We start from the raw sequence: 24702 nt of genomic DNA on the forward strand, positions 1-24702 counted from the left end.
GGGCTCAACACTATGCAAGGATGCAGAGCTAGAACACCAAGAAAAGTGCTCAAATCCTTCTCTCTCAAATCCCACCAAAGCAACAAATGCTATGGAGGAACTAGAGAGGAAGAACAAGGTGGAAATCAACAAATGACTCCAAGATCTAGATCCCAAGAACACGGCGGACGAACATGAAGCACATCAGGCTCCGTTCCGTGGAAGTATGGTTTTCCCGACGAAAGGAAGAGATTTCCTGATAAAAGTCATGCGAGGAGAAAGGCAAGGGAAGCAGACCACATATCGTCCTTAGAGGAACATGTGAGCGTCTTTAAAGCCCAAATTAACGAAGTACTTACAACCCAGTGATCTCAGGGGCAGCATGAAGATACTGCATTCGATGCTATCGACCCGCAGCAATCTCAGCACCAGAAAAGTAGCGTGGCTTCCACTCAGCTCGATAATGATGATCAGGTGATGGTGCCTCCTCGCTACCCCATGGATGATCTCACAGAGAGCCATCCTTGTGAGCTGCATGTAGAAGTTGTGAACATATCCATGAAGGCGGCGGTCGGCTATGTCTTACCTACAAGAACTTACCATTACCGTCTGGTCCAAGATGGCTATGTTGTTGTGGTGGTGGATGAAGTGACGACAGGATATGAGCCGTTGATGCTTGACCACCCTGCAGGTGAAGATGGGGAAATCACTGAACTGAGAGAAGCCCTTAGAACCACCGTTCTATGACGGAAGGAAAACATTGTGTTTCCAGGTTCGAAGCCAAGCAGGCCACCTCCAGCTCATTCTCCGCCACCTCCTCCGCCTCCGCAGTCTCCTCCGCGTGATGATTCTCCTCTGCGTGATGATTCTCCTCCGCGTGAGCGGTCTCCTTCGCGTGAGCATAGTCCGCCCCCTCCTCCTCGTCAGGAGACTCCGCCGAGTGTGCGACCTAAGCCAAAGAGGAAGAGTACCGCATCAAGTACTACAGCTCCTAAGAGATCATCAACTCCGAAGAGGTCTAAGACTCCAGAGTTGTTACCATATGAGCGGACTGATGCGCAAACCGACGAAGTCGTAAAGGAACAGATGAAGGCGCATTTTGCGCCGAAGAAGCCTCCGCCAAAGCTGTTTATAACACCGAATACAATGAAGCACTTTGCCAAGAGAGAGAAAAGAAAGCCGAGTTGGTAAGTGATTATGACCGCTCTCTTGGACATTCCTCTAGAGCGATAAAAGCGAAAACAATTGCCCAGCTCGGACAACAGGAAAATCAATCGCTACCCCCCTTGGTCGTGCACTCCTTTGATGATACGGAGACGGCATCGTTGATCGAACAGACGGCTAGAGATATTGGAGCAGATGTTCAGTACGAAGGTTACTTTTCAATGGCTGAAGTCAAATACACATACACATACAGGAAGACTCTCGTCAGACCTGGCCAACTCCCGCATCTAGGGACTCAGATGCGAAAGTTGCATGAATGGTACCTGCAAGCCTGTCGGAACTTGGATCTCTACCTCACGGTGGGAGTTAGAGATGAGCATTACTTCCGGGGGAAGGAGGGGATAAACATTGAATTTGAAGAACTATTTCAGTTATTCAATCAAGACGCGCTCGACAAATCTCTCACTAGTTTCTACTTCTTGTAAGTGATTTATTTATGTAATTAAGTCTGTAGCTCAGCTCATTCATTTGCACTAAAAATTATCCTCACTATATTCTTTTTGTACTCTATATATTATGCAGAGTGAAGATGCTCGAATGCAGAAGAGGCGGACTCTATGAAATTGGGTTCATTGACCCAAACACTGTTCATGAAGTTACGGTTCAACAGTACGCCAAGGACACAGAGGACAACTTGCTAAGGTTTTTACAGAAGCAAGTAAACGAATCGAAAATATTCTTTCCCAACTTCGAGTGAGTGTTATAACTGTCTTACATACATTCGATTTCTCTTACTCGATGTGAAGTCTAAATAATCCGGCGAGTTATGCGTGTGCAGCTTCCACTATATTCTCCTAATCATTCAGCTTAACAAAGGAGTAGTACTTGTCATGAACTCGAAACGTAAAGACCATGGGCAATGGGCGAACATGGCTGCCATGCTCCAGAGGTAATTTCAATCAATATCGTATCGGCGTCTTCATCTGTTCTCATTTGATGATATCAACTAATCAATAACTCATTTACTCATTTTTCTTTATCGGACAGGGCTTGGAAACGGTTCATCACAACTGCTAGGGGTGAATGGAAACCGGAGCTTACATTTCAAGATTATCCTGTAAGTAGTACTATAGCTATATGCCCCTAAATCTCTTTGAATTTTTGTTTCATTACCATGCATTATCATTCTTGATTATTAGTTTGATTGAACTATTTTTTCGTAAAGTGTTTGAAGCAGGAACCCGAGAATAACTTATGTGGATACTACGTCTGCGAGTTCATTTGCGAGATGACCTGTCACGAGGACCCGGAGGTGGCTATACATGCCATTGAATAATATTTCACAATCTTATTTTATTACCTTTCATACATATTGATCTCCTTTTTTTTAATGTAGATGGAACGCCTGCGGGACTCTCTCCTAACAGAGGATCTCCTACGAGCAATTCAAGAGAAACTTGCGGGATTCTTTGTTAGGGAGGTCATAGCTCGAACTGGAGAATACCATCGGGAGTTCATATATCTATGGCTTAGAGATATGAATAGATATGGTACCTTTGGTCCCGGCTTTATATATTGTAAACATGCATTACTTGTACGGTATTTCATGAAGATGTTTGTGATTTTTTGAACGATGTATGCATTGCAGAATTGAATGAATAATATAAAACCCTGAAACTCTACCGCGACAGAGAAACGCTGCTCCACCATAAACCTCTCCCGCGGCAGAGAAACAACCATTTTCTCTACCGCGGCATAGACCCTCTAATCCTGGTTCGTCAGACGAACCGGGACCAAAGGTCCTCCACCACGAGCCCCCTGGCCGCACCACGTGGAGGACCTTTTAGGCCTACATTTGAACCGGGACTAAGGGGAGGGCCTTTAATCCCGAAAGTCCAGTCCCGGTTGCCAAACTGGGACTGAAGGTCCTTATAAACCGGGATTAAAGGACCTTTTCTACTAGTGTAGGGAATTAGACTTTCTTGCAACTCATTAGAGCAAGACCCGGTGGATTGTGCAAAATTTTCATAGATGAGGTGATCTGTGCAACACTATGAACAAAACCTGGTGGAATGTGCAATTCCCTCCCTCTAGATTTGGCATGCTTTCTTTGACATGGCAGGAACTCACAATGATATCAATGTGCTTCAGCGCTCTCCGGTGTTTGGAAGGCTAGGTGAGGGACATGCGCCGACCATTAACTTTGAGATCAACGTCCACACATACAATTATGTCTACTATCTAGCTGATGGTATCTATCCACGGTATCCTACATTTGTGAAGACAATCAGATATCCTACTACGGAGAAGGAATCTTATTTTGTGACATGCCAAGAATCATGTTGCGAGGATGTCGAGCGGGCTATTGGTGTGCTCTAGCAGCATTTTGCCGTTGTTCGGTACCCTGCTCTCACCTGGTCGGAGTCTCAGATGTGAGAGGCGACGAACGCTTGTGTGATCATACACAACATGATCATTGAGAGTGAGCGTGACACACCAATAGATGATGACAACCCATTTGATTTTTAGGGACCTCTTGCTAAGGTTGAGCAGGTACCGGCCTAGATTGATGCTTTCCTCCAGATGCATCAAGAAATCAGAGATGCAGGTGTTGATACTCAACTACATCATAATGATCTAGTTGAGTATTTGTGGGTGCAGAGGAAACACCACATGATTCATGAACATGTTGCATTGCTATTTATTTGAATTCTTGTATGAATAATTTAACTTATATGTTTGAACCATTTATGTGAAATAATTTGTGTGTTAAACACTGTAATATTGTTTAAAACTATGAAAAACGTTATAATTTGGTGAAAACGAAAAATCAACCTTTTGGGGGACTAGCTGTATAGGGCCCGTCGTTGTGGAACGGTCTTTCCTAAACTAAGCTTCCGCCGGCGCGTTCCATGCAACTATACCGGTGCTGCGGGCTACTATATGGGGCATGCCGGTGAAGATGGTCGCACGCGGCTATAAAGGCGGGAGATGTTTTGCAATTTTACCCGGTGATGCCTAGTATACTTTTATAGCAAGGACACGATCCATTGTAAAATTCAGCGTTTGGATAAACTCGCACCAATCATCATGTACAAGAAACTATAGCTAAGCAGATGAGATTATCAAAATCCTGTCCTGGAATCCAGTCTGATTGTGCATAATCATGGTGATAATGTTATGGAGGAGATGCGCCGTATGAGTATGTCGAATACACCGTCCCTGTCCAGCATGTTGACCCTGACGCACCTGGCGTCTCCCCCGAACTGCTCCCCGCCCCGCGCCACGATGCTGTGCCCGCGCAGGAACTCGGCGCAGTCCTCCACGCCGTCTTTCTCGCAGCGCAGCCACGCGAATGCTGCACAAGATCGCGAGCGCAAGGCAATGATAATTCAGAGCAAGCTGCGATAATGGTGGAATCGGTGTGCGTGGGTCGGGTGTGTCACATGTTACCGTACCAGGGTAAGCCGCCACGGTTTGCTTGGTGAAGTTGCAGTAGCCGGTGGTCTCCTCCGGGAGGCTGAAGGCACCGGTGCCCGCCACGGCGGCGCGCAGGGCGCGCCAGCGCTCTGCCATGCGCTGCCGCGCGAAGTCGAAGAGGCGGAGCCGCGTGCCGCCGCCGCTGTCGGCGTTGTCGTAGGCGTCGGAGACCACGGCGAGGAGCTTGGCGGCGCGGAGCTGGGAGTCCCTGGACACGCCGATGGCGGCCCGGTCAACGAAGTAGACCATCTTCTTGGCCACGTCGCGGTCCCTGACGAGCGCCCACCCGAGCCTGGTGCCGGCGTGGCCCGTGATCTTGGAGACGGTGAAGAGCATGATGTCGTGGGCGGCGGCGCCCGTGATGGGCGTGTACTGCGGCCAGTAGTAGACCAGGTCGTGGATCGCCTTGCCGCTCAGCACGGCGTCGCGGATGGCGCCGTCCGGGTTGTTGGGCGAGCAGACCAGCTCGATGTGGCCGTCGTTGCCGCCGTCCAAGGCGTTGGCGTCGCCGGCCCACCGGTAGTACCCCGAGAGGAGGAGGTTCGTCTGCGGCGGGTACGACTGTACATGTCGTCCAAGATCGCGCACACCATGTCAGCCGCTCACTGCCACGACCACGAATGTAATGAACTGAATCTATGGTTGGATTTGCTTTGTCACTTGATCCAGTAGTTACTTACCGAGTAGTATGGCGCGGGCGACACGACGCCGACGGGCCGGTCGCCGCCGGCGGGGGACAGCGCGTACATGGCCGCCTGGAAAAGCTGGGTTGCGCCGGTGCCGACCACGAGGTGGTAGCCGTCGTCGACCGCTGCGTTGCCGACGAGGCGGTGGAGGCGGCGCACCTCGCGCTCAAACTCCGGATCGAGGAACCAGCAGAGGTTCCCGGCGTCGGAGGTGTAGCTCATCCCCCACCACCCCGGGATCACCACCGCCGCCCGCTCCCCGGCCTCCCTCCAGAACGCCTCGTACATGGTCGGGTCGCCGCTGCACGCACGCACAGACGCCACCCGGTGCGAAGGCAAATGAAGCACACTGTCAGATTGAAACTTTCTGTGCGTAATCTATGTACGGAAGAACGAACACGCACAGCTCAAGGTTGATGACGGCGTCCGGCGCGACGACCGGCTCCGACGGCGCCGGAGCATCCCCGTCCATTCCTGACATTCCTGCGCGCGCAGCAACCAACTTGCCTCTCGTGCCACTCGCCGGAATGATATTCCGCTGCTGCTGAGCGTCGCCGAGGAGGCCGGTGGTTTTATGTCCCGTGCTGGGGGCGGCGCAAGCGAGGAAGACTGCCGGCACGCAAAGGAATGTCATGCGTGCGAGCACGCACACACGCGGCCGGCGATGGCTGATCTGCGGTGGGTGGCCGCGCAATAGCAGACTTTGGACCGATGCAGCAAGCAGCTCACGTAGACCAGCGGCCTGGTGTGAGGCGCCAAGCCATGTGACTGTGAGCTGCTAGCACAGTAGCTTCGTTGTCCGAGAATTGCGAGAGTGTAAGAGCATCCCCACTCGTACTCGTCTCCCCGACCAGGCCCCCGAGCGATGTTTTTTTCATCCGGACTGTAAAATTCGGTCCAGTCGCACACCCGGTTCCTTGTTTTCGTTCGGATTTGACCCTTCATCCATCCGGCGAGCCCGCGTCAACCCTGGTCCCCCGGGGATCTATCGAGGAGTCCGGACGAGTGAAAAGCGGGGAAGGGCCCGATCTGTCGGTGACTCGACACACGAACCCCACCGCCACCTCGCTCAAAATCTCCCCCACCCCTCGTATCTCTCTCGCCGCCGGCACCACCCGCCGGCTTGTTGCCCAGATTCCGCCGTCCCTCCTTCCCCACCTGCCTATATTCCGCCGTCTTTCGACGACGGCCTATCTGGCTGCTCCTCCGCCGGCCTGTTTTCCGACGACGGCCTACTCCTCGTCGTTTGCAGCTCGGGTTGCCTCGACCACGCCCGTCAGGTGTTCGTCCATTTGCCTCGCCGGCCATGGACTCGGACGAAGAGGAGGAGCAGATGTTCGTCGAGCTTATGCGAGAATAGATGGCAGCCGCCGCCCAAGACGAGGAGCACATGATGATCCTCGGTTGCTTATCAAGCATGTACGCCGGGGTGACAACTGGTCGACGTGGTGGGTCGGCACCAGGTCGCCGGAAGTGCAAGCCGAGACAACGAATGGAGGGCTACTGCATGTTGTACGCCGACTACTTCTCCAACAATCCATTGCACGGTGAGACTGTTTTCAGGCATCGTTTCAGGATGAGCAGAAAGCTATTTCTGCAAATTGTGTATGTCATCGAGACTTTGACCCCTACTTCAGATGCAAGGCGGATTGCACTGGCTTGGTTGGATTTTCGTCACTGTAGAAGTGCACAGTGGCTATGAGGATGCTGGCGTATGGAGCTCCCGGTGATGGTGCAGATGACTATCTTCGGATTGCGGAGTCCACCGCCCTTGATTGTTTCTACCGGTTCTGCAGGGCCGTCATAGCAATGTTCGGGGACTTTTACTTGAGATCACGCACTGTCGAAGACACTCAGAGGATCCTTGCAACAAATGAAGCTAGGGGTTTTCCAGGGATACTTGGAAGCATTGACTACATGCGGAAATGGAAGAACTGTCTGTTTGCGTGGCAGGGAATGTACAAGGGTCACAAAAACGGCTGCACTGTGATACTTGAAGCAGTGGCTACCATGATCTCTGGATTTGGCACTCTTTCTTTAGTATGCCTGGATCCAACAATGACATCAACGTCCTAAACTGCTTCCCGATCTTTTCCAAGCTTGTTGAGGGTCATGCTCCCCCGGTGAACTATGTGATCAATGGTCGGCACTACAACAAAGGATACTACTTTGCAGACGGTATCTATCCAAAGTGGGCAACATTTGTGAAGACTATCTCGAAACCTAGCACCCCCAAACTTTACGAGTTTGTCAAGAAACAAGAAGCTTGCCGAAAAGACGTCGAGCGTGCATTTCGTGTCCTCCAGCAGAGATTTGCTGTCGTCCGGTTCCCCGCTATGACTTGGTCCAAAGATCAGATGTGGGAGGTGGTGAATTGTTGTGTGTGCTTACACAATATGATTATTGAAAATGAGCGAAAACCTTCGGTTCCTCTGGCTGAGCAAGAAGCACCATATGAGAGAGAGGGTCCTCTTGCACAGCCTAATCACATGGGCCGCCTTCATTGCTATGCGCCAGGAGATTCGAGACTTTACAATGCATCAACAACTGCAAGATGATCTGGTGGAGCATATATGGACGCTCCGAGGCAACGCCAACGCCGACGCCAACTAGTCTGTCTTAATTTATTTCAAAACTTGTGAAATTGTGTGCTTCATTTGTTTCAGCACTTGTTAAACATTGTACTGATTATCGCCGAATTTGTTTCAGCACTTGTTAAACTTGTTCGCCGAGCTTGTTAAATTTTATGTCGAATTTGTTTGAAATATGTCAAATGGTCGAGGTTGGGGGTTTCCTGCCGGGGGACGGCTGGAACTTCGGCACCCCCAGGCCAAATTTTCCTCCAATCCGGACGAAAATTTCGCCGGATTTGGACGTAGGGTGCGCTAACGAGTGGAGATGCTCTAATCGTGGTCCACTGGTCCTGGTGAGATCTACGTAGCGGAGATAACCCAGAGATAATGGTGAAAGTGCACGGCTGGTTGCCTGGTTGCTACTAGTGCCGTGCCAAACCTCGGTGAGATTTGTTATCACAGAACGACAACCACACGATAATGACATGGGACATGTCCTGAGCAGATCAGGCGTGTCGTCTTGGGCAGACGATAGCGCCAGTTCATGGACAGGTTAGACAAATGCCTAAGTGTATTTCTTTGCATAACCTTTTGGTTTATTAGATAGATAGAGACGAAAGAAAATTGCAATCCATCCATCACCAGACAAGTCTCAGAGGAATCAGCAAATAAACTAGAGAACTTTTGCGGCTCAGACAATGGATAAATTGTACTAGCCATTAACATGTGAAAGCAAGAGCTATCGAACACAAGCTGCGCGTTCTGCAGCAACAAACCAACCAGATTGTCCCTCCAGCCCTGCCCAGTTCCTCAGATGAATGCACAAAATGTTCAGTGATCAATATACACATGCTGCTCCAGGAGCCAGCAACGGCCCTAGCTAAGCAGAGCCGGGCTTATCGCCCGAACCAGCCCTTCTGGGGAGGCTGCGCGTCCGTGCCATTCATCAGCTTGTCTAGCACCACGTTCAGATCCACGTTCTGACCGTTCTCCGTCAGCCTCCGCACAGTAGCCCTCACTTGCTCTTTCGAGAAACCCATGGTAGAAACCTTATCCACCACATCGTCGACCGCCACTCTGTTGCCGGAGGAGGCGCTCGATGTAGAGCTCACAGGTGCTGCTTGGGGTAGTATCTGAGCTGTAGGGAGCTTGCCGTAGTTGCCACTGCCGCCAGAAGGGGCTCCTGTGGGGCTGAAGGGTGAGGGCGCATTCACTCCGGCATTACCACGGTGAGACGGAGACCCACTGTAACCATATTGCTCAGGATAACCGCCGCCTCCCTGCTGTTTGTATCCAGCATTGTAGGATGGTGGTGGCCCAGAGTTAGGCCTGATTGCTGGCGGCTCGTACATGCCAGGATTTGGCCCGTAGAAAGGAGGAGCAGGTCCGCCGGGTGGTGGCATGTACGGGGACGGTGGACGCATATTTGGTGGATAGCTCTGAGGAGGAGGCCCATAAGGTGCTGGTTCTTCTTGCTGTTGGGGCAAGGGTGGGGCTGCAGTTTGGGGGTTAACACTTCCAGGCGGTGGAGGTTGAGAGTATGGAGCATACTGAGGCGGGGGTTGATAATGCTGTGGTGCTGCTGGATGTGCTTGTGGCTGCGTGGCTGGTGGTGCTTGGTATTGCTGGTGTGCAGCCTCTGTTGGCTGTGCAGGTGGGGGATAGTAGGATTCCTGCGGCATGGTTGGCACAGATGGAGCTGGTGGCACTTGTTGCATCTGGTGATGCGGTAATTGAGCTTGGAATTGTGGTGGAGGTTGGTTGTGAACCATCGGTGGTGGTGGCGCATTGGGAGCAGGAAGAGTAGGGAGTGCTGGTGGTTGGGAAGGGGGCTGGGCTTGATATTGTGGTTGAACAGTTGGCTGAGGTGCAGTCAGCTGCTGCTGTGAGTCTATCTGCCCAGCACTGGCATTTTCTGGCTGAACATCCTCCGCTTTAGATACTTGAAGCTTTGTAAGTTGGATCTGGGTCTCAACAATTTCCTGCTTGTCACGCAAAATCTGCACACCTGCTTGAACCTGCAAGTAGTGCATACATAATTAGTCTAGTCACTGAAGAAATCTTGGGAATGGTACAAAACAAATTGATGAAAATATGTTTCCAGCGACTATCAACTCGTCAACAGGGCCAGATATTCACTGATGGAGGATGTTCACTTTCAGGGAGAGGAGTTGGAATAAAGCTTACCTCCCGCAGTGTGTTCTCAAATTGCCTTAGTTTTCCATCAGTGCTGCCATTGTAATTACCAACTGTTAACTTGAACTCGCCAATAGAACCCTCGAGATGGTGTGTTCTGCCCTCCAGCTGTGCAAGTCTTGAACTTACACCTTCCAGTGCATGTAGCAAGTTATCAGCATATTTCTTCATGGTGCGATCAATGTCTGCTATAGTGACTGCATTGAAGTTGCTCCTTTCTTCTTCATGACTAAGTTTCTTTAGTACACGAGGCTCCACTATAGCAGCACTCTTTGCATTGTAAAGTAAATGAAACATAGTAAGCATACATTTATCATAAGGAAAGAGAAAAGCACTATGAAGTGATAACAATCATGCATCACAAGAACTGAAGAATGAAAGAAGGATATGATGAATATGAACAAGTTCCCTGAGTGCCCGTGTAGTAGTACTTATACAGTTATACTCAATCAGTGGTCATTAAATTGCGTACCATACCACTAACAAGAAATATGAAGAACATAATAACTTTGCATGCATATATAACTAGGATACGCTGGAGCTGGACTGCCTAGTGTCCACAAAGGATTGGTGGTTATGGACATGACCCAATGATTATACACATAACCAAACTGATTTTGCAATAGTTACTGGAAATGCAGTTCACTGGAGTTATGATAAGTGATACGGATTCATGAAGTGCTACTGCCACTTTTTCTTCCAAAGTGCATGGTGAGCTTAAGTAAATCGCTGTTCAGAGCCATTGCAAGAGAAGCATTTGCAACCATCTATAAGTAATTACGAAATACTATTGTCATACCATCATCTGTTTATCGCACAAATGCTGTCATGGGCTCTGGGCAAAGTCAGCCACAAGGCAGTTTATAGTAATTAGAAATGCAGCTCACTGGAGCCATGCTAAGGGACAGGGAGTCATGAAGTGACACCGCCGCCTTTTCTTCCAAAGTGCATGGTGAGCACACATAAATCGGTTAAGGTTGAGCAATCGTACATGAGATTAGAGGGGTGGTGTGTAGGAAATCGGACATATATGGTTTGTCACCTAGCCAAGTTGCACAACATTGCATTTGCATGCATGCTTCAGAACATTATGATGCATATAAGACTACAAGGAGTAAACGAGCCAACCATAGAGCTTAAATCACCAACAAGCTGCAAACAAAGAGCCATTGCAAGAGCAGCATCTGCACCCGTCTAAAAGTAACTACAAAATACTATGTCAGATCAACATCTGCTTATCTCTCAAATGCTATCATGGGTCCAGGGAGTTCTATAGTAATGTAGTGTTACTACCGTGGATGGGCAACTCATCGGGTAAATTACCTAGGCAAACCACAGGGCACTCATAGCGTGTGCAAGTATATCCCTTTGATGATGGGAAGATGCATTGCCTTTCACAAAGCACCGGAACCACAAGGGCCATTTTTTTTGTTTTTTAATTTCTATGTTGAATCATGTAGTGCCAAAAGAAGAGCAACCACATGAATTGGATTCTAACCGTAACGAAGTTCTAAAATAGAACAGGGCAACACCGCAACACTACCTAGCAATTACCAGTGTCTAGAGCTAAACTCCCATAAACAGGAAGCGTGCGACCTAATAATAATAAACAAGCTTAATGAACATATGTTTCCTTGGTTCGCGGGTGAACGGGCGTGACAAACAGATCTACCACAGCGCCATCGGCGGGGAGGTGGCCAAGCGCTATTACCTTAAGGGTGGGAGACGCGGCATTGGAGTCGAGCGACCCCCAAGCGTTCGGCGCGGGGGCCGACGCGGCGGGCGCCGGGGCAGCGGCGGTGCGGATGGGCTGGAAGTCGTAGCTGGGCATCACCACCTCGTCGGCGCCACTGCCGCCCCGGCGCGCGTGGAGGTCGTCGTGGCTCTCCACCACGTCCTCCTCCTGCGGGTTGGGGCCCATCAGATCGAACAGCTCGCCACTGCCACCGCCCCCGCCGGCGCCGGCGCCTGAGGGAGGCGACGACGCGGCGCCCGCCGCCGCGAGGCCGAGGATCTGCTTGTCCATGAACTGCGACGCGTTCATCGCTATCGCGATTTCGCCGGAGCTGGAGGCAATCTAAGGTCGGTGGGATTTGGTTTCCCGGACGGAAGGAGAAGACTACGACTGCCTGCCAGTAGACCGCGGAAGTCCTGGCTGGGCCTGGGCTTGTAAGCCCAGGTTTTCATGGGCTTATGTGTCATTGGGCCCAAGAGAGCTTTTTCCGTCTAGCAGCCCATTGGGCTTGGAGGCCGGATTTCGTGGTCAAGCACACGGGCTCAAATGGGTGGAGTTCGACGGTCTGGCCCAACCCAACGGAGAGATGGCGGCCGTCGTGCCCGGCGGCGGCGGCCGTTCTGGTTTCGTGGGTGAGCCGCGGCCGGTGGGAGAAGCTCGGAGCCGCCCCGTTTCGTTCCCAGCGCGAGGTTCTTCCCATTCAAACCTCCGTTCCTACTCTCCTCCCAGCCAAGTCTGTCCTCGTCATTTCGCCAATTTGGGTTCGCGTTTGTTCTTCTCGTCTCCTGATCGCAGAGGACTCGTGATTCCCAGGAGTGGTATTAGTCTTCTTGGCTGCAGGTTAATCTCAGGTGTTACTACATCACAGTTGTGGAGTGAAACGAGAAGCAATTCTGTATCGTTTTTTTAATGTGTAGTTGTTTTCATGTGGAGTGAGCTCTAAGTTTGAGGAACCATCATTGATTCGATTCACTCATGATTCAACATAACTTTGCTCATCTTTTTGACTGTTGAATGGCAGCATGCCTTGCTTTAGATGCTTCTTTCATATGACATATATAGAGAGAGTTGCCTGTGCCTGGATTGGCCGAGGGTGCCATTTCATTACAAAATTAGGCAACTAGTTAGCCCAATTTACTGGCCTCAACGGGACTCCCCCAATATTCTTCAATCTTCTGGGAATGTGAAGCAGAAGCGCAATTGTTATTCATTCATCAGTTCCTTTCTTCTTATTTGGTTTCATTCGTTTTTTTTTTTCCAAGCAATCCCCCACCGGGATCGAATTTTCATTATCATGGGATAACGAAAATACAGCGTCAGGTTTCAGCCTGTTTATATTTACAAGTCACACCAACCAACACAGGGCAAAGTATGTCATAGGCAACTGACTAACATGACACAAAAGCAAACTTCCAGGCCAAAAGAAAAGAAACAGGCAACATCACACAGAGGTGAACAAAAGCATCAGCCAGGTAGCAAGGAGATCTCCATCCTGAACCACCATATCAACAGAACAACTTTTGCGAAAGGGCTTCCATCAGGATTGCATGTTTTCAACATCTGTGCCGGTCTGATCCTCAGTGTCCATATCTTCACCACCTTGTTCCAGTCGTAGGAGTGGATTGATCCCCGCCGCATTGTCGTCTCTGTTTCCCCCGCCATTACCCAGCGCCAGATCAATGAGAGCATCGGCTCCCTGCCGGAGTTGCGCCGCCTCGAGCATCCGAGTGAGCACCTGCCCGGTATTTCATGAAAGAGGTTGCAAGAAAAATTAAGTCAACAGGATTTTTCAGAGTTTTCTCTCAAAGCATGAGTCTGTTACGCGTTTTCCAGATTGCCCGGCGAGATAGCGGCAATGCCAGCAATCCGGACGTTGCGACTCGCATTGGAATACTCGTGGCATCCACCGGAAAAATTGGGCAAAAGATCCAGGACGAGTGGGAGCACCCACGGTCATCCCCACCGAGCTCCGGATATATTGAGCTGCGGGACAAGAGAAAAACAGGTGTAGTATAGATTCATGTGTGGAGCGAGAATTGACATAGTGGGTCACCCTTCCAATTTCTCTTCGACAAGTTGTCTTTAGTGGCAATGGCATTATGCCAAATTAACCGAGCCGGATCTTGATTTTCAATGGAATTTTGCTCTTCCATAGATGCTTGAAGGATCTATCCATTCCACTTCCACAAATATGCTTATAGACACTTTTTACGATGAAATTGCCTATTTTTTGTCCACTTCCACTTTGGTTTATCCACATTGTCGGATAAACCCCTCCGATTCAGAATATTCACCGGACCACACCACTGTATCCGCAAATCTTCGGACAACCATCTCCCGAAGGAGAGCCTCCATCCCATCCGGGCAGCATCGGCCACAGAGATTGCTTGCTCATTGCGGATATTATATATTTCGGGGAATTTGTTCATCGGAGGTGTATGACCACACCAAGCATCCTTCCGTAAGCCGGTTCTACTGACCATTTCCTACTCGACATCCTTCTACCACAGAGATAAATATCTCTCACATGCAACATATCTTTCCATAAAGGAGAATCCCTGTTTACGTGCCTAGCCCACCGAATCCCCGCATCACCCGGTATTTTTTTCTCATGAAACTCGCCAAGGTCCCTCCTCATTCTCCAGCTTCCACCACCATTTACACATCAAGCTTATATTGAATTTGTGCAAGTCTTTAACCCCCAGACCTCCTTTACTTTTGGGCTTACATATCCATCTCCACTTAACAAAGTGATATTTTCTTTTATTTGCATCACCAGCCCAGAAGAAGGCCCTAATAGGTTTCTTAATTTCTTCAATAGTAGTCTTGTGCAACAATCTCATGGACATTTGATAGACAGCACTATTGGATAGGCAGGAATCAATTTTTATTAGTCTACCTCCAATAGACATGGCTCCACCCATCCATCCACCCATACTCTTCTTCATTTTCTCCCCCATGAAATGCATTTCTGCCACAGATAATCTTCTGGCACAAGCCGGAGTACCTAAGTAATGAAAAGGCCAATCCCCTTTACGGCGCTTAAACAATTCCACATAATTCTCCAGTTTCTCGAGTATCTTCCATTACTAGCATTGTCTCACTTTTTTCAAAATTTATTTTCAGATCCGGACATTGTCTCAAATATGTACAATAACAACTTTAAATTCCTTGCTCCCTCCATGTCATCTTGCAAAAGCAAGATAGTATCATCTCGCATATTGAAGGATAGCTACACCATTCTCCACTATATTATCAGCTAACCCTCTGATCAAGCCATTATTCTGAGCAGACATTATCATTTTTGATAAACTGTTGGCAGCCATGTTAAACAGGAAAGGAGCAAAAGGATCCCCCTGTCTAACACCTTTGTAACTGCCAAAGTATGGGCCCACTTTATCATTAATCTTAACACTAAGAGTACCTTTAGTTACTGCCTCTTTAATCCAAACAATCCACTTATTACTAAAACCTTTTTGTCTGCAGCAATCAATCAGGAAATTCCAGTTGACTTTATCATAAGCTTTTTCAAAGTCTATTTTTAGTACCACACCTTGTTTTTTCCTGGCTTTGGATTCTCTCAGAACTTCTTGCAAAAGCATCACTCCATCTGCAATGAATCTTCCCTTAATAAAAGCATTTTGGCAAGGATGTATCAACTTGTTCATTACAGGTTCCACCCTTATTGTCATAGTTTTTGTGAAAATTTTAAACAGCACTCGCAACGAGACATATAGGTCTATACTTCGAATTACTTGACATCATCACTTTTTGGGATAAGTGTGATAATACCATAATTAATTCTCTCCAGGTTGATATGATGATTATGGAAATCATTGAACATTCTCATCATATCATCCTTCACCACACTCCGAGCAATGTTGGTAGAATTCTATTGGAATACCATCGGGACCAAGCTGCTTTGTTCTTCTCCATCTGACTTATTGCATGGTAAATCTCTTCCTCAGTAAAAGGAGTATCCAGAATATTTCTGTCATTTTCATTCAACTTCTCACTCTCATCCCAGATACTGTCATCCAATCTTACACCAGAATCTATAACAGGACCAAACAATTGCTTATAGAAATCAGTAGCATGTTCCATCGGGGCGAAGTCCCCTGAATAATTTTGTCTCCATCTTTCGGGGAGAACATAGTTCTTTTTCTTTTCCTCCCATTAGCAACTCTATGAAAAAAGCTAGTATTATTATCACCTTGCAACAACCACTTCTCCCTAGATCTTTGTTGCCGAAAGCTTCTTCTTTTTCCGAAGAGACAAAAGCTCTACCGAATACGGGATTTTCTGCAAGCCTGAAGACTGGAAATACACCCTTTCTCTTCCAGATCTTCCAGTATATCCAGTTCCATGTGCAAGTCTTGCTTTCTCTTCTTATCTTTTCCTCTGATATTTACTCCCCAACCTTTGAGGTATTGTTTCACTTTTTTCAGTTTGATTTGTACAACCTCCGGGAATTTTTTGCATGTACGGATTGTCTCCAGATTTCACCAACCTTTTCCAAGAAACCATCCTCTTTGAGCCAGCTTTTTTCAAACTTAAAATTTCTACTACCCTGTTCTCTGTCTTCCAAAGTATCCAGTATAATGGGATTATGATCAGATACTTCTCTGGAGATTTTATGAACAGTTACCAGAGGAAACATTTTTTCCCAATCAGTAGTCATCAGAAATCTGTCTAATTTCTCCAGGGTAGGAATAGCTTGATTATTTGACCAAGTAAATTGACCACCAGACATCTCAATCTCCCTAAGCTCATATGTATTGATAATAGCATTAAACAAATCGGACCATTTGTTCTTTCTCATAGCCTTGTTCTTGTCAGAAGGAAATCTCAAAATATTGAAATCCCCCCCTATTAACATAGGCAAATTTTGATTACAGCATACTTCCCCAAGCTCCACTAAAAAATCTTCCTTGTCAGTATCTTGTGCTGCACCATAAACCAACACCAACTTCCACAACTTCTGCAGCTTCAGATCTTGTAGAGTCACACAAATATAAAATCTTCCCATCACAGTATCAATAATATCAAACCTGGAATTCCTGAAACCACCCAGAATACCTCCAGTCCTTCCAATAGAAGGAATCCATTTCCAGGAAAATTGATTCCCAGGATCAATTTTCCTAAAAAAGGAAGGGCTATAATTTTTCTTAATGGTCTCCTGTAAACCAATGAAATCAAGCTGCTGATCTCTGACAAAATCTGACAGGAAAATGCTCATACCTTTCTTCCCCCTCCTCTACGAGTTCAAGCTGGCACCTATCATAAATATTTGGGATTTTTCCTCCTAATCCTCGGATCCAGCCACAATGCCACACACGGGGTGATCATTGTTGACCTTCTCCTGGGCAGACACATAAACCGGACTCGTGCTCCCAACTCCATCCTTCTCTGACTATACTTCTCCAGGGATCTCTGTATCTTACAAGCTGACTTCATTCTTTTTCTATTTTTCTTTGATATAAAAGGAGTATAACCTTCCTCATCATCCATCTCTTCCTCACCAAATCCCAGAAGCAAAGTATGTTCACCGACGTGAAACAGTTTCAGTTTCTTGAACATTTACATTCTTACTTTTTTTGTCGACCGGATTGTGTCTAGCTATTTCTAGAGCTTTGATATGATTAATTTTTTCCGGATCAAAGGAACCAGGAGCAACCCCATTTCTAAAGCTCTAGCACAAATATCATTATCATCTAAAACGAGCAAGGAGTTTATCGAGTTAAGATTTGTACTCGGGATGGATCCTGCCTGATTATGCTGTCTTGTCCCATCATCAGTCCTTCTGTTTGTTGTGGGATGTCCTGCAATTCTTGAACTGGCTCTGGTAGGTTGTTCCTCCTGCACCCTTGTTCTATCTCTCCCATCTTGCCTCCTTGTATTTATAGCCAGATTTTCCTCCTGTGTCGAGCTTTCCCGCATTTCATCTTGTAACGAGTTCATTTTCAGGTTGAGGTCCATCCATAGGAATGACCACAGCAGTTCTTTCATGCTCAAGGGAAGGAGCAGCTAAACCCATGATGACACCCTGTACAAACTCTCCTTCTTCTTCATCACCTTGTTCACTATCTTCTTCTCCACTGCTGCCATAATCCACCATATCCAGATTATCATTCACACCATCTTGCTGCTCTGGCACATGCATTTCTTGGTCCTCAATGATTGGTTCCATCACATTTTGATATGTCTTCTGGTGCATAAAGACCTTGTCACTACCATTCTTGGTCAGAGTACCAAGAAATTTTCTGAAGGATTCATTGTTCTCTGGCACGGTATCTCGGACATATCTGCAGGTATTTCCCGAGCAAGGGCAGTAACAACATCCCTATGAACCTCCCGGAGTGGTGGAATAGCAGATGAATTTGATTCTCTCGTTACCATCGGCAGAGGAAGATGTAGCATTACCCTCGGCGCTAACGGATGTAAGTCCCATTGCTCGTTAACTTTTGTAGCAAAGGATTCGAGACAACTCATCGAAATACTTGAGGAACCGACTACAACTTTTTTCCCTTCTCGGACTCGGTGTTACTAGCTCTGCTGATTTTTCTGGGAGCTCCCTCCACCAGTAGCATTTATATTCACATTCCCATTGTCCTCTGCAGCATTCCTCTCTTCCTCTCTTCCAGTCCTCTGCCTTTTTGGTGAGCTCTGCTGTGTACCACCATCAGCATTTTCCACAACTGCAGCATAATAATTAGCAGGTGTAGAGGAAGGATCAATCACTTCCCTGGTGAATTGAAACTCATAGAACCCTTTTTTGATGGTGCCAATTCTTGAGCTAGGGACCAAAGCAGGGTCCTGACACCCAATCTTTACCCTTACATAAGCAAAATTTCTCGAGAAAATTCATATCAAGAGCCAAGGGTACACCAGCCATACTTGCAACATAGTACACTCGTAGATTTATTTCGGTATCTCATAGGAATTCCCTTCACTCCGAACCAAGTTTCCTCCATGACAGACAAAAGGTTCAATGTCACCCGCCCATTTTTCAATTTTGATAATAGCATCGAGTACTTGTCTTCATAAAGAATTTCCCAAAGTGTGAGAGCTCTTCAATACATTTGGCATTAGGAAATCTGGTCACAAAGCGATTCTCAGCCGCCACTTTAACATAGAAACGCCATTTGTACCCCATCGTATCCGACCGGACACTGGAATTCATGCTCCATATCTCTAAAAGTAACATCACCTCGCACAACGAGTTATCCGGGCATAATTCGAAGTTCTAATGAGCGCACTTCGGCTTCTCTTCGCAGGAATCATGTAAAAACCTTGACCAAAGTCGGGACTTCCATAGTATGGTGCACGATATTCCCAAGGATCCCTCTCCTGACAAATACTAATATGATGATTCTTCCCACAGTTCAAACATCCCAGCACGTCCTCATTCCTAGCATTCTGGAAAGGTAAAGAGCTCAAGGGGGCCTCTCTACTAGCAACAGCAGCCAACGGCGGTACACAGGACCCCATCGGAGCCGTGCTGGCTAACGGAACAATGGAAGCTGTATTGGCTGATCTAGCCGCATTTGACTCAAGCGGATCGGAATTTCTAGCGGTGGTTAAGCGAACTCACCACTTGTATTTTGATTCACGGGAGCCGATGAGGGTGCTGTATCGAAGGAGTTCACGGACGAGTCCACTCGCGCACCGGTCATCTCTTGACGATGAGCCCATCGATCACGGTTGCTCGTCGCCGCCATGTCTTCCTTCCTTTGGCGCTGCGCCAAGGCTCGCTCCCTTGCTGTCTTCTCCGTGATGCGGATAGTCTCCGCACGACGATATTCCTCCTCCGATCTTCGTTCTTCACTGCGGCGGCGCTCCTCAGATCTGCGCCTCTGCTCCGCCTCATACCTTCTATCTTCCTCTTCCCTTCTCCTGTCTGCTTCCTGGCGCCTCTCCTCTTCCCATCTTCTCTCATCTTCACGCCTCTCCTCGGCCGAACTGAACCGAGGGTTGTATGGTGGACGATGAAATCCACCACGCATCGCCTGCGGCGGAGAGCGGCGAGGCGGGCGTCGATCCATCTCGGTAACCACTTGGACGAAGGATCTACAATCACCGAGATCTCACCCCTTCCCAGAATCTCGGAGGAGAGATCGATGGAGCTTGATTTCGTGGAGGATCTGTGGATTGGACGAAGACGACGCCGCACGTCGCCCTCGATCTAGGGTTCGGGGATGGATAGTTGTGGGAGATGCGCTCCGTAGATGGATTAGATATCCCACGGATCTGGACTCGCAACTACGAGTGTTGGGCTGAGGCCTAGCGGTGAAATCCGCCATAGCTTCATGGCGGGCCCGGAGCCCGAAGCCAAATCTCCCGCGCGTGCACGGGACGGCGAGATCAATGGCGCAGACCTCTGTTCCTCCGCGATCCTCGGGCCGATCAGAACCCGGTGATTCGGGAAATTCACCATCAATCCATTCACGATTCGACGATCTCCAACAATCCTCTCGATTTCCAGCCCTGCGTCATCCAACAGTAACGCGATTCCATGATCCGATCGGAGAATCGATCCATACCTCCGCGAGCCTTCCACGAAGTAGGCTGCCTTCCAGCGCCAGCATCTCGCCGTCGCAGGCTCCGGCGGACGAGGGTCCTCGGCGGCATGGCGGCGCCAGAAGTCAGCGGCGTGTCGCCCCTGAGGCGTGCTTGGAGCCATGTAACTGCCTGGATGTTAATCGTTGGCCCCTACCTTTTTCTGTATATTTACTTCATTATCCTTTTTGGAGTATCTTTTCTCTATATTTTTACCTGTGACACTTATCGTTTCTGGGCATTTTACCGGTTACAACGATCCTGTCGCTAAATGGCACCAGATCATCAGAGATAGTTCACACCATGTTTCTTTTAACTTATATCTCATTCCATGGAAGTAGATAGTACGGTGATTACAAATTTCATATTGCTCCCTTAAATCTTGTGCAGTCGTATCATGTTCATGTACAATATATGCTCCATAACAATATATGGCCCATGTAATTATTTGTAGATATTTCCGTTAATATACAAAACTTGTTTTTCTTATACCCTCTGAAGAACTTAATGTTGCTTTTGGATATGTCGTCCCATCCTGATGTTAACTTTGAAGCTTCTGCTTGTTATGCAAAAATATGCAACATGAAGGATGAGTGCATGAATACAATATAACTGAGTGCAATGTTGAACAAAAAAGGAGAAAACTTTTAAAAAAAATGGCGTAGCATGAAAGCTTTGTTAGTACCTTTGTAGTTGCAGGCAAGTATTCAAAATCAAAGCTGCTCATGCATAGCTATGAGATTTTTCATCAACTTGATGTTGACTATTTGCATCCTTTTTGCATTGTAAATCAATACCTATCTAAGTAAAGCCGTGCAGCAATATTTTTTTTATGTAAGGCGCATAAGGATTATTTTGCTGTCAAATTGTGTGGTTTGGAGAATTCGACCCTTCTGTGTTGGAGAATTTTTTTGGTCAGCATGTCTTTGTACAACATGAAAACCCCATAGGATTTTTTTTTTTAGAATCAGGAATGCATAAGTTAGTGAAGAACTCTCTACAAAGTCACATACTGTCAGCTGGAATGAAAAACAGGCTTCCTTAACAATTAATGTAGAATTAAAAAAATATGACATCAGTATTTGCCTGCTTTTGGGGGCCATGGCATACTGCAGGATATCTCTTGGAGTTGCAAAAGGCTAACATGACTTCATTCGTGTCCATTTTCTTGGATCATAGCAGAGTGTCATAGTTCGGTACGTTGACACTGTCTAAGTGTAAGTGCTCTGTACCTTTCATCGTCTTTTTGTTGTTGTTGTTCATGATTAATACAGTGCGGCAGGTCCCCTAAATTGAGGAAGGATCCACTATGAGATGATGCAATCCTCCCCACAAAGTTTTCCAGTATGTTGTTAACATCACATTTGGTCACCAATGTTTCACATTAGCACGTGATTTTTTTTTTCTGAATACTTACATATAAAATCACTTACTGTTTGCACTGTTGTCTTTTACTCCATACTTCTATTATGTGCCCTGTCTCCTGTGATAGAAGGGGATTCTCTCCAGCTGGTTTCTCTATAATCATGAATTCTTCTTAGATGTGTTTTACCGCGTAGACGGAATCCGTTTTATTAGCTTCAATGCAAAGATGTTTTCATCTGTTTCAGAGATATTACACTCAAGATTTTATCTACATTGTCTTTGTACCTTGATGTCATCTCATTTGACCATGGAACCTCACGATTATTGTGTCAAACTAACATATGTTTGTATTGGAAACAAAACAAACATAAGTATGAACAATGATATATGGAGACTAAGACTATGGACGAATTGATGAGTATTTGATTTGACAGAACATGGTGCAAGAGATATTGAGAACCACCATGATTAGCCACTCTATCTTGTAGAAAATTTCGGTTTCCAGATAAAATCATTTCTAGTTGGTACATTTCATTTCGCTTGTAACCTCTTTCTGATGGTATAGAAGTGCAGTAAAAAGTAAGACTACACTTTCTTGGGAGCCATTAACAACATGACAAATTCAGGAGAAGGTTGGAGCTGACGGTGAACAAGTAACGAATATACTGCGAAATTAAGTGCATATGATGAAAGGTGATGAGGTCACCAAGACACCAAGTAGAGGAAGATGGCTACGGCTATAGTTCCTATATGAATACTTTTATCTTAATTGCTGCTTAGAGCGGAAAGAGATCAAAGCGCTCAATTCCACTATGCTCAGAACCCGGGCACTGCTCCCGAGAAGGTTTCTCTAAAGAACTACTATCTTATTATTAAACCGTAGCTAAAGATGTATAGCTTGAGTGTGAATAGGCCGCCCACCAATTCTATATTTGAATCTCTAATCATTCCACCGTGTGCACTAAAGAACTGTTGATTTTTGTGGTCTACATCTCCATCCCAGGGTGCTTTGTATTGATCGGTTAACCATGTTTAGCAATGGAAAAAACGATTAGTGTGATTGATAAATGCAAAAATGTACAGTTCTACTTACAAAGTTGATGGAATTTACAGTTACGCACATTATATGACTATAGTTAAATCTGTGTATCTTCCCACTGCTTTCTTGGTGGTAACAGTGAGTAGATTTTTATTGATTTCTGTTCATTGCTATTTCATAGATTTAGCTATACATTAGTTTTGAGCTTGTGAGGAAATGAAGAGAAATTATTGAAGGAAAATAGAAATGGCATTTCTTCGTGAGTTTTCGTGAAACTCAACTCCTCCTCGATCGCGGTTTATCTTGGATCCTTTTCTGCCTAGGTATGTCCGTATGTGAAAAATTAAACTAGTAAAATTCCTTGTGTTTGTAAGTTGTAACCTTACCGTGTGATCCTTGAGCCTGTCAGTGTAAATACACATCCTTCTACTTTTCTCTCTAATAGCAGGCACACATTTCCTTCATTGACTGGGCACAATTTCAGCAAATGATACAATATAATTGGAGCGGTTCGGCTGGCAGTGGCAAATGGATCTGTGTTCTACTACAGCACCGCCAAGGCAAGGATCTTTCAGCAGGTAACCATTTGAAATGAACGAAAAATTAGTTGATGTTCAGCAAAACTGTTCACTGTTTAGAGTCGGCTTGTCTGCCTTGACATGCGCCTCATTAATCATCAAAAAGTTGTAATTCTCATTTGAAAATACAAGGGTTTGCACACCAGTGGCCACCCCTCGCAGGAAGCTCTTTTTTGGTTCATTCATCAGCATCAATTAAGGCACTAACATCACTTGTTTATTGCTGATACACATCATGCCTGCTCTTAATTGCTTGGAGTTAAACTAATGGCTACCTCTTCCCAATGATACCTATCATCTACGCATATCTGTTCCACCATCTCGTTCTCACATGATGCCTATCCTTGTCCTTGTGCTATTGTATTCTTCATGGTCCTTTTACCCCTCCATGTGCCCTACCACCTCCCTGTCCCTCATACCTAGATTCTCCCTATTTCTTAGTTTCTCTCACTAGCACCATTTCAATTCTTAGGCAATGCAATATTTGTTCATGTTTGTGTCACTTGCAAGCTGGCTCTCAAATATTTCTGTTGTTGAGTCCCTTTCTCCTCTTACCATTTCTGTTTGAATTTTGCCCACCTTTGCTTTTCCTGGCCTTTAAACCTACCTTTTCTTTTCAGTGTGTACGATTTCTTATATATGTTTACATGTAATTTACCCTCTTCAGCTAGAGATGAAACACATGAGTACCACCAATAGCCACACCATGTCTATGGGGACCTACAAACGAATGGAATATCGACGTGTGGGTCGACACAGCACGCGGCAACGTATCCTTAGAGTCCACTGCCTCACGTGACATACTAATCACTTTCACTTAATATAATAAAAAATAACACAGTGAGATGCCTTTCAAGTTTCAACTATAGGTCGATCTGCATACAGTTACGAATTACATGCATAAGCATCAAGAGAGCAGACCCATTCAGGAACTTGCCAGCAAAATTGATGATGCTATGCGCATCAAGATACCAAATGGAGTTAGAAAAACAAGTTAAGGTTGGTAGATCTAGGTGATGACATGGGTAAAAATCTTGAAAACTCCTTCATTGTGCAAATGATGGTACTTTTTTTACGCATTCTTCTATCAGTATGCAAACATGCTAGATTGTGGCCTCCACTCTCTTGCATCCATGTAAACTGAGACGCAAAGCTTTTGTGTTTATTTGAAAAAAAAAAGTTAGGCCTTTGCTGTTTGTGCCAGCTTTCAGTTTTCTGTACGATGCTATGTTACTTGTAATTCATGAACACTGATCTTGATTGATTTGGGTATCAAAAAAAACCTGGCGATTTTTTAGGTGGTCTGGAAGGAGCGTAATAACAGTCCTTAACAAAGCATAAGAACACA

General features: G+C 46.6%; 1 protein-coding gene across 2 annotated transcripts; it reads right to left on the minus strand.

The window, feature by feature from the left end:
* Positions 1 to 4176: 4176 nt before the first annotated feature.
* LOC124647559 (tryptophan aminotransferase-related protein 2-like) lies at positions 4177 to 12122 on the minus strand. 2 transcript variants are annotated; one of them, XM_047187479.1, is made up of 6 exons: positions 11790 to 12122; positions 10070 to 10348; positions 8792 to 9900; positions 5304 to 5610; positions 4602 to 5184; positions 4177 to 4501 (listed from the first exon to the last, which is right to left on the minus strand). In XM_047187479.1, exons 1-6 carry the CDS (start codon positions 12120 to 12122, stop codon positions 4308 to 4310), a joined length of 2805 nt encoding a protein of 934 aa, XP_047043435.1. In that variant the 3' UTR covers positions 4177 to 4307. The 2 variants fall into 2 exon arrangements, with proteins under 2 accessions (XP_047043435.1, XP_047043436.1); XM_047187480.1 differs by lacking the exons at positions 8792 to 9900; positions 10070 to 10348; positions 11790 to 12122 and adding an exon at positions 5714 to 5966.
* Positions 12123 to 24702: the final 12580 nt, after the last annotated feature.

Source organism: Lolium rigidum, chromosome 4 (genome assembly GCF_022539505.1).
Source record: "Lolium rigidum isolate FL_2022 chromosome 4, APGP_CSIRO_Lrig_0.1, whole genome shotgun sequence".
Classification (NCBI taxonomy): Eukaryota; Viridiplantae; Streptophyta; class Magnoliopsida; order Poales; family Poaceae; genus Lolium; species Lolium rigidum.